Consider the following 9,692-nt stretch of genomic DNA (forward strand, 5'->3'; position numbering starts at 1 on the left):
ATTTTTACATATCTTCATAATGAACATGTTAATCATGCCTTTCGCTTGAAAGAAAGTCTAATTAGAAACTTTGTTTATATGAGAATATCTTCTTTTATAAGGTTTTATAATCGAGATATGGCACCACAAAACAAGACATGTAAAAAATGCTTAATTTTATTTTTGAGTTATTTTTCAAAAAAAACATGTTTCTTAAAGAAAAATTTTTTTCTTAGTATCATCAGCTACTTATTTAGTATCTGAATAGGGAATATGTATTTAAACTTTATATCAGTAAAAAAGATTGTTAAAGTATGAATAACTTTTATTAAAATAAAATGACTGAAAAATGACTTGGATTTTATTTTGACACATTTGAATAGAGGAGATGATTCTCTTTCTTCTGGTGTTTTTATTTTTTAAATATTGCTGTCAGTTTTGGTTTTATTTAAATTTTTCGATCAGTGATCGAAAAAATAATATGATTGGTTTGACCCAATTTTACTCTATATAACAAAGTTCTTACCTGTGAATTTTTTCAAAGATGTTCATTTTTTTTCCATCATTTCTTCAATAATCAAAAGTCTTAAAAAACTTTTAGACTCTTTTTTAGTACTCCATGTGTATTTATATAAGTGTCTGACAATTTTTTAATTGATGTAAAAGAGTTAATTAAATTTATAATTGATGTTTTAATACCTTTATAAAACTTATCTATAGCATTATATAAATATTTTCTAAGGGTATTATCATCACAATTATTATTATCATCAATATTTTTAGTTCCAAAGCAGAGTGAGGCTCTAGCTTTATAATATTTTCATTATTAATATAATTATCATAACGATTATAATTTGGGTTTGGGTTTAAAGCAGGATTATAATCTAAATCATCATCTGAATCCTTATCTAAATCATTACCTAAGTCATTATATGAATCATCTGAATCAATAGATTTATCAGAATTACCATCTAAATAATCTGTTATTTACATCTTCAGAAATATATTCTTCTAATAGCTGTATGATTTTCCATTTCTTACTTTTTTCTATAGAAATCTTATTATTTAAATCAATTTCTGTTGCAAATATATTTATATGTAAGTATACAAAATATTTGCTTCAACAACTTTGATGTTGTAGATCTTGTTGGGTCTCATGCACTCTGCAAAGATCAATGGCATAGTGCACTAAAACACAAATCATATCTCTGAATTAATAAATACAATGTGCAATTGTTTCATTAAAATTATTTAGATATTTATTAACATACAGAAAATCTTCTAAATATAATGTTTGTGCAATATCATTTATACTTTTTATTATTGACTCATTCAGCCATCATTAAACTCCTACAAAACTTCATTAGATCTTACAAATAATCAAGATGCTGTTTCTAAAAAATATGTTGATGTAAGCTTTATTAAAAAAATTGGTGTTATAATTATTGGCGAATTAGCTATGGTACTTAATAGAATAACATATTTAGCAAATCCTGTTGATACTCAAGATGCTGCCACTAAAATTATGTTGATAATAATGAATTACTTTTAAAAAAGAGTGGTGGTACAATGAGTGGTCCTTTAGTTATGAATATGAATAGAATAGCATCTTTAGCAACTCTTGTTGATATTAACCACTAAAAGCTATGTTGATGGAAACTTTGTGAAAAAGACTGGTGAAAATTACTGATCAGTTTGCTATGGTAATTAATAGGATACTGACACTTAAGTGAATGAATAGTTGACAGGTTTTGCTGAAAGTCTATATCAAGTGGATAGAGGTTTAAGTACAGAATTAACATATGATACTACTAAAAAGATTTTTTGAACCTTTTTTGAACCTTTTTTAGTGGTTTGAATGCTATGCAATCCACTGGTGCAAATCAACCTACTTTGTCTACAGATGAGAATAATAAAAATAATATTACTTACAGTTGTAAAATGGAACTAGTTATAAAATATTTTTATCTACAAAAAATTTAAATCCAGTTTCTGGTGTAGATGATATAGTGAATACATTTATATTTTAATGATTAAAAAGCTACTATTCTAATAACTGGCTGTTTGGTCTAATAACTTTCTAATAACTGGTTGTTTGGATGAGGATGGGATAACTTTGTTGCTTTTTGTCAAGGAGATTTTATCATTTCAGGAACTACTAGTCATTTGATAGCAGTTGGAAATGGTTGTGGATTTAATGGAGAACCAGTAATTGGATATGAGACAAAAACAGTTACTGGAGCTCTAAGTAAATGGATATGTCTATCTATTCATAGGAATGTTCCTGGTGGAACTTTGGCTAACTCAGTATGATGTAATGGAAAACAATTATGAAGTTTTATTTCAGGTTCATCTACTAGTAGGATCTATCCATTGGATTTTCAGAATATATTAAGATATTATTTAAACTCTAATATATGATATAGTCAAGATATATTATTTGCATTAAATGATATATCACAAGTACACTTTGTATTTACAAGAATTTCATCTTACTTTACCATGTTTCAATATACTAGCTCCACATGCCCATTATAAGTTCACATACACCTGCACCTTTACATTCTTTACAAAAATTTCTAGCTCTAAGATGGCTACAAAATCCTTTTGTAGTCTTACCCTCACTTAAATATTGTCTACACTGTGCTGTTCTACCATACTCACATCTATATCAGTGTTTTTTCAATACTGAATAACTACTACAAGTAATACAAAACCTCATTTCTTTCTCATCTAGCATGAATTGATTCATTTGCTTATTCTTCTTACATATTGAACATCTCTTACATATCTTACATATCTTACCTATTGAACATCTCTTTTCCATTTTTTTATTACAACTAAAATTCTTTAAATGATCTTTTTGAAATTACTCTTATAATTACAATGATTAAAAATTTATCATGTGTTGATGGTTGAGCCTATAGTCAAATATTGCACCATTTTTAGAAAGTATGCAAAAAAATAATGATCAAAAAAATCAACCATTGATAGAAATATATATCTTGGGAGATTAGTTTATGGTTGGGTACATGGTCAAAAAATGGGGAAACCCAGTTCCCATCTTTTCCTACCACTAAAGATGTCTCTTCAAGCAAGGTACTTATTTGATCTTTCTCAATGTCAAAGCATTTCAAACAAAGACAAAAAAGTATGAGGGAATTTAAAAGACCACCAAACAGGAGTCTTGTCCATTGCATAAATATTATTCATCATGTAATTATGTTGCAAGTGTAATCTTTGAAAAAATATATGCATGATTTTGAAAGTAACTATATTGGGATCTTTTTTGCAAAGAAATGTTTTCCTGCACAAAGCCAGTCTAATATTTCCCATGAAATTGTTCCATTAATGTTTGCTTGCAAAAAATTTTGAATCCATTTTGTCTTCCATCTCTGAACAAAGTCAAAGCGTTTTTCATGATAAGAGTTTGAGAAACGTGCAATCCTTTCAATCATTGATCTAGAACCCTTTCCAAAAACAACTGTTATAGTTCCTTGCCTGATTGTTTCCCCCCCCCCCCATCCCCCCTCAGGAACTAATTTCTTTTCTATTCTTTTGTCTTGTGCTTGCTATCTTGTTTCCCTCATTCTTTTGTCTCTATCAAAACACTGAAGTAAAAATTCTATTTATTTCTTCATTCAGCCTTTGAACATTTGAAAATTGTATTTGAAAATATTGCTTTGCAGTATCTTCACTTTTTCATGGTTTTATTTTGCTTTCTCTGGCAGCTTTTATGATATGAAAGCATGATCTAGAGAATTATCTTTAAAGTTCCAAATGCTTTACTAGATTAAGTTTGTAATACCAGTTTGTGGTTATCATATTTACAAAGATAGTTGGTGACCAATCGTAGGTGAAAATAACTTAAGAGGTGAAATGTGCATTTATGACAAACATCTATTATGTGTTTATAAATTTGTAGATAGTGAAAATAGTTTAGTAGGATAGTGAAGATATTTTAATAGGACATATGCCCATTGAGGTGTTGCAACTTTTATCTCATTTTCTAACGTCTGGGAGGAAAGAAAAGATTTGAAGAAAAACGTTCTTGGTTATTTTTACTCTATTTTTGGGTAAGTGTCTCCTGTAAGACTAAAACTTACATCTCATTTACTAAAATTTTGAATAAACACCCATTTCTTAAGTTGGAGATGTTGGTTGCTTATTTAATAGTTTTCCCAAAAGGGCGGTTAATTATTCTAGGATTTGTAGTATTACAGCTATTACTTTTAATATTTTAAAGTATGAGTGTTTGTAAGAACCTTTTTTATATTAAATCGTTTTTTAAAATTAAGAGTAATTTAAACAAAAAATTTGGATAGTTTTTATACTCCCATATCCCTTTGTAATAAGAAAATGTTTATATGAGTAAGTTTTTGTTTGCAAGGTCCAAGATGTGTTCTTACTGCAGCCCCTAAAGATTTTTATTATGGCCTTTATAGCAGCGCTTGTGTTGAAAAAGATTGATGATAAGTCAAAGTATTTAGCTGATAATCAAGGTGAAAAACCTTTTTTTCATATCTACTTTACATAAATGACTTGTCTAAATTTTTTGTCAGTAAGAGCAGAGTAAAAACATGTTCATATTTCTTTGAGCTAAATTAAAAGTAATTTCAGTTAAAGAAGCTGTTTTTAATAGGTAAAGCACTTGCACATGATGAACACTGGCTTCATAAGTTTCATGAAGAGCCAACAATCTTTGAGCGTGAAGATTTAGATATAAGTCCACCCAATATAGCCTCATTAAGCTCAATGAAAGAAGCTCGTATGCATCAATTAAAATTGCGTGCAATTACACGAGAGCTGTTGCTGTACCTGTTATTTGCGGTTTTGGTATTTTTTTTAGCTTATGCATCACGTGAAAGTTATGCATATATGCAAACAAATGATATAAAGGATCTTTTTCATCTGGGATCAGACTCTTCTTCAACTGAAAAATTTCAGGTTCTGGAACAGGTATTTAATTTTACTTTTTTTTTTTTTTTTTTTTGCTGTTTTCTAAAAATATTTTCTTTGTAATCATTTCAGGATCATAATTTCATTTTAGCTACAATCTTTTAATGACTTCTGGTTGTGGTTGGACGCATTCTTTCTCCCTCAGGTTTTCCCAGAACCATGGTTTAATTTGAGTAACAACGTAGCTACTAAAAACTTTCCTGGGAAGTTATTCATAAATGATCTTAATTCAAAGATCATTAATGGTATAAGAATTCGACAAGCACGTGTAAAACCATGTATGTTTTTACTTTAAATTTCATTGAAAGATTTGTTTTTTAAGTAGTTGCAATAATGGAAGCAGTGCTAGTGGAAGCAGTATTAGTAGTAATAAGAGTAGCAAATAGTAGGTGTAGAAAGTGTAAAAGTAAAAATTCTTTGTTGCAAACTTTTACTTTTTTACTCTATTTGTTGTTTAAATGTGCGTTTTTTTCAAGAATTTGTAACTTTATGTACCATAAAATAAGTTTGTTTTTTTAAAATAATTATAGATTCCTGCTTGAAAGCTAATTTGGTTGCAGACTTTTTCTTCCTGGATTGTTTATCTGAATTTAAACCATCATTAGAGGAAACTCAAGATTTTGATTTTAACTGGACTTTACCTAAAACTGTTTCTGTCAATCATCAGTCTATAAATCCTTGGAAGTATCAAACTTCAAATGAATTAGACGGTTATCCGTTTGGTGCTAAGTTAGAAACTTACTTTGGTGGAGGTTATGTGATCGAAATTTTTCCCAAATGGAATAACAAAAAATATATTGATGTTGCTAAACAGCGCCGATGGATTGATCGCCAAACCCGGGCTGTGTTTATTGAGTTTGCTCTTTTTAATGCCGCAACTAACAACTTTAATATGGTTACTATTGTATTTGAGTTCCCACCATCTGGAGGATTGATACCTAGTTATTCTGTTGCTACGTTTAAATTATATTCAACATCTCAAAATGATATAGTGATTGTTGGTTCGCAACTGCTGTTTATTTTGATGATGTTCATTTTTACAATAAGAGAATGTCGAATGTTGCGTAGAATAGGCTGGATGTACTTTAAAGTGTTTTGGAACCTGCTAGAAGTTATGCTTATTTTGCTTTCAATATTGGCCGTTGTGTTCTACATTTATAGAGGTTTTTTATCTGATTTCTTTAAATAAAACATTCTTGTGTTTTGAAAGTACAAGTAATAACGTTTCTTAAATTGTTTAAATCTTTATGGAGATTGATTAAGTTAATTTGATAATTTGGAGATTTAAGAGCTTGTTATTATAGCACAAAAATTAGAACTGCTTGTAATGATTTGATTACAAGAAAACAATATTTGGCTGATTCTGATTTCAACTTAAAGAATAAATCGTAACAACCATGCGCACTAATATTCTTATCTATTTCCTGTCAGTTGAAGGTCCTTAAGTGTTATTCACAAGTTCGTTATCATTAATTTTTTTATTTGTAAAAGCACACACATACATACATACATACATACATACATACATACATACATACATACATACATACATACATACATACATACATACATACATACATACATACATACATCCCAGTGGGCATGCGTCGTCCGCGCGACGTCCATAAGACGTCCGTTAGACGTCCAGACGTCCTTAGCACGTCCGTGGGACGTCGTGCGGACGACGCATGCCCACTGGGATACATACATACATACATACATACATACATACATACATACATACATACATACATACATACATACATACATACATACATACATACATACATACATACATACATACATACATACAAGATTTAACCAAAAAATTTCAATTTTTAAGGAACAACTATAAAGCTTAGCATCTAAAAAGATTGGAATGTTAAAATAATTTACTCTAAATTTAAAAACTAGAATTAGATTGATAAAAAATAATAAGTTCTTTGTTGCACCGATCACGGCTGAATATTAAAAAGTAACCACTATATATCACCACCAGCCACCATCACCACTAGCCACAACTACCACCAGCCACTATCACCACCAGCCACCAAGAACGATGACAGTTAAATAATTATTAAAATTTGAATTTTCAATTGTTTTTTTTTTTAATGTTTGTCTTTTTTAGGCGAGCTTGCAAAGCAGTTGCTTAATCGACTTCCAAATAAAGAACCTCAAAAGTTTATCAACTTCCAATTTGCATCGTATTGGGATTTGGTGCTCACCTATATTGTCTCGTTGATTGTTTTCTTTGTCAACATAAAATTTATCAAGATACTGAAGTTCAATCGCCGCATTTCGATATTGTCAGCCACGCTAAGAGCTGCATGGTATCCTTTATCCATGCTAGCCATTACTTTTTTCGTTATTCTGGCCGCCATTATTTGCTTCTCTAATTTAACGTTTGGTAAAAATTCTTGTTTTGCTCTACTTTCAGATCAGTTTGATCAATTTAGTTTTTGCTACAACTAAATCTTTTTTAAGCTACAACTTTCAGATCAGTTTGATCAATTTAGTTTTTGTTGCATGTAGTCAAAAACTTCTTCCGAAAATTTTTATTTAGTTTTTTTTTTTTCAGACTTTACTAGAGTTTTGATTAGCAAAGTATTTAAAATACAAAAAGTGAAATCAACAAATTTTACCTATTTAGGTGCTATGTTGGATGGCTACCAAACTTATTTTCAGACGATCACTTCTGTCGTGTCATTGCTGTTAGGAAAGTTTGACTTCAACCAATTTCAAAGATCGAATGTTATTCTCGGTCCAGTCTTTTTCTTTGGTTTTAATATTTGGATAAATTGGATAATGATGAATATGTTTATCTCAATACTAAGTGATGCGTTTTCTTCTGTGCGCTTAAATGTTGCGCTACTTAAAGATGAATATAATTTGCTAAGTTCTTTCAAATCACGAATCAAAGGTTAGTTTTTTAAAACGTTTCAAAGATTTTTTTAATTCAAGATTTGAAATGCTTGTTCGTAAAACTTTAACGGTGATCGACGAGACGCTATAACGCGCTCTATTTTTTAACGGCGATGGATGAGACGCTGTTGTGCCTTTTTTTTTTTTTTTTTTAATTTGAATCATCCTAATTTCGCAGCATTTGCTAATTTTTTTTGTAGGTGCTCCGTTTAATTAACTTTTTTTTTGAAAGGTTTGTTGGGACTCTCTTATAAAAAAAAAATCGACTTTGAGAGCTTCGATGAAAAGCTGAAGTCAATAAAGTTCGTGGACGATTTAACCTTTGATGATGACAACCAAATGAGTTATGTACGGTCTGAAGGTAAGCTTAAACAGAATCACCATGTTTTAACATTTTGATTATTTGAACAAAATAATAATGTTCAAATAGTCAAAATATTTTTTAAAAACCATCTTAATTTCATTTTTTACAAAAATTTTAAAAATGTTTTGCGAAATCTCTAAAGAATTTAGTTAAAATTTTGCATATTAAAAATTTTGTACATTATCTGACGATGAAAATAGAATCGCATCATTCATGGCTCGATAACAAATTATCAATGTTGGATTATCTAATACAAAAGCAATGCGATGAAAGCGAGGTGCTGATCACACCTCTCAACTGCGACCACCTTTTTTTTGGTAACTTTTTGGAAGCCTCGAAGTTAAAGACAGTAATTGAGAAAGAGTTGGAAAAGTAGCGAAAAACGTTTTTAAAAAGTTTTTATTTATTTTTTCTTTGGAAAAAAGAATTCTTTGAAAGATGTTTGTAAAAAAACAAATTTTTTCATTTCATTGAAATTTGAAATTTGTAAACATTTATGAATACTTATGTACATTTGTAAACACTTACTTCCATCACAGGTGTTAACTAGCCGTCAGAATTACCAGTATATATTTTCAAAAGTTCTTGAGAAAATCTTTTACAGATAGATTTACAACCGTTCAGTGAGAAGTTTGAAGAAATATTTTGAACATTGTTTTTGCTTAATGTTTGCAACAGAAATCATTTTTATTGTTTATGTTGTGGAGTTGATTGAGGAGAATTTGTTTACTTGACGTGTTTGGATCTTAATAAAAAATGGTCCTTAGAAATTTGACTCGAAGAGCAAAAAAAAGACCTGTTAATTATATGTAGGAGCTTTAAACAAGTGTATACCTGAAGAGTTAATTCCTTTAATAGAAATACTACTCTGAAAAGTATTTTTTGTACGGAAAAAAATTTCCAACTAGATAAATTTCGAGACAAAAAAGAATTGAATAGTGTATGCATGTCATATAAAAAGTAAACATTTTATCGTTTAAACATGTTATAGAAAAACATAGAAAACACAGCCAACTAAAAAAATTCGCTTTTCTTACCAAAAATCTCGTTACAAAGTATCATCTCACTTTAATGTGTCAAGTTACTCAGTCTTTTATCTTAAGGTATTAATTGCCGAAACGAAAAGCAAACATTAGACTGTTTTAGTCAAAGTTAAATCGGCCAGCACACGTTTTTGCAGGTAACATGGATCAAAATATACACAAAGACCTAATAATGCATTATACTGCTTCATTTCGAGAAAAGTAAATCAGCAGAATGGATCATATATTTCATCATTAACTTGTTGCACTACTTCAGCACCAATAACATTAACATTCACTAACTTTTTCAAACCAGACTTTTCTTTTAAGATCGTAAATATTCTTAAAAGCTTCTTTTTCAAACCAGACTTTTCTTTTAAGATCGTAAATATTCTTAAAAGCTTCTTTTTCAAACCAGGCTTTTCTTTTAAGATCGTAAATATTCT

The 9,692-nt window shown here is 29.5% G+C and overlaps 1 protein-coding gene across 4 annotated transcripts in view; it reads left to right on the forward strand.

Annotated features, from left to right (window-relative positions):
- LOC145186633 (uncharacterized) overlaps positions 1–8,745 on the forward strand; it is a 48,716-nt gene extending 39,971 nt beyond the window's left edge. For 3 of the 4 annotated variants that reach the window (XM_090095765.1, XM_090095766.1, XM_090095767.1), the window contains exons 39-46: positions 4,370–4,481; positions 4,622–4,938; positions 5,030–5,216; positions 5,469–6,101; positions 7,067–7,345; positions 7,589–7,858; positions 8,093–8,221; positions 8,425–8,745. In XM_090095765.1, the coding sequence (XP_089951891.1) occupies positions 4,370–4,481; positions 4,622–4,938; positions 5,030–5,216; positions 5,469–6,101; positions 7,067–7,345; positions 7,589–7,858; positions 8,093–8,221; positions 8,425–8,600 (2,103 nt within the window). In that variant the 3' untranslated portion in view covers positions 8,601–8,745. Of the gene's footprint in view, positions 1–4,369; positions 4,482–4,621; positions 4,939–5,029; positions 5,217–5,468; positions 6,102–7,066; positions 7,346–7,588; positions 7,859–8,092; positions 8,222–8,424 lie in introns of those variants that run through there. The other variant, XM_090095768.1, reaches the window with a different exon arrangement.
- The last annotated feature ends 947 nt before the right edge of the window (positions 8,746–9,692 follow it).

This window comes from Hydra viridissima, unplaced genomic scaffold (assembly GCF_058129835.1).
Source record: "Hydra viridissima isolate aposymbiotic clone 2 unplaced genomic scaffold, HvirCarnegie_v1 scaffold_8, whole genome shotgun sequence".
Classification (NCBI taxonomy): Eukaryota; Metazoa; Cnidaria; class Hydrozoa; order Anthoathecata; family Hydridae; genus Hydra; species Hydra viridissima.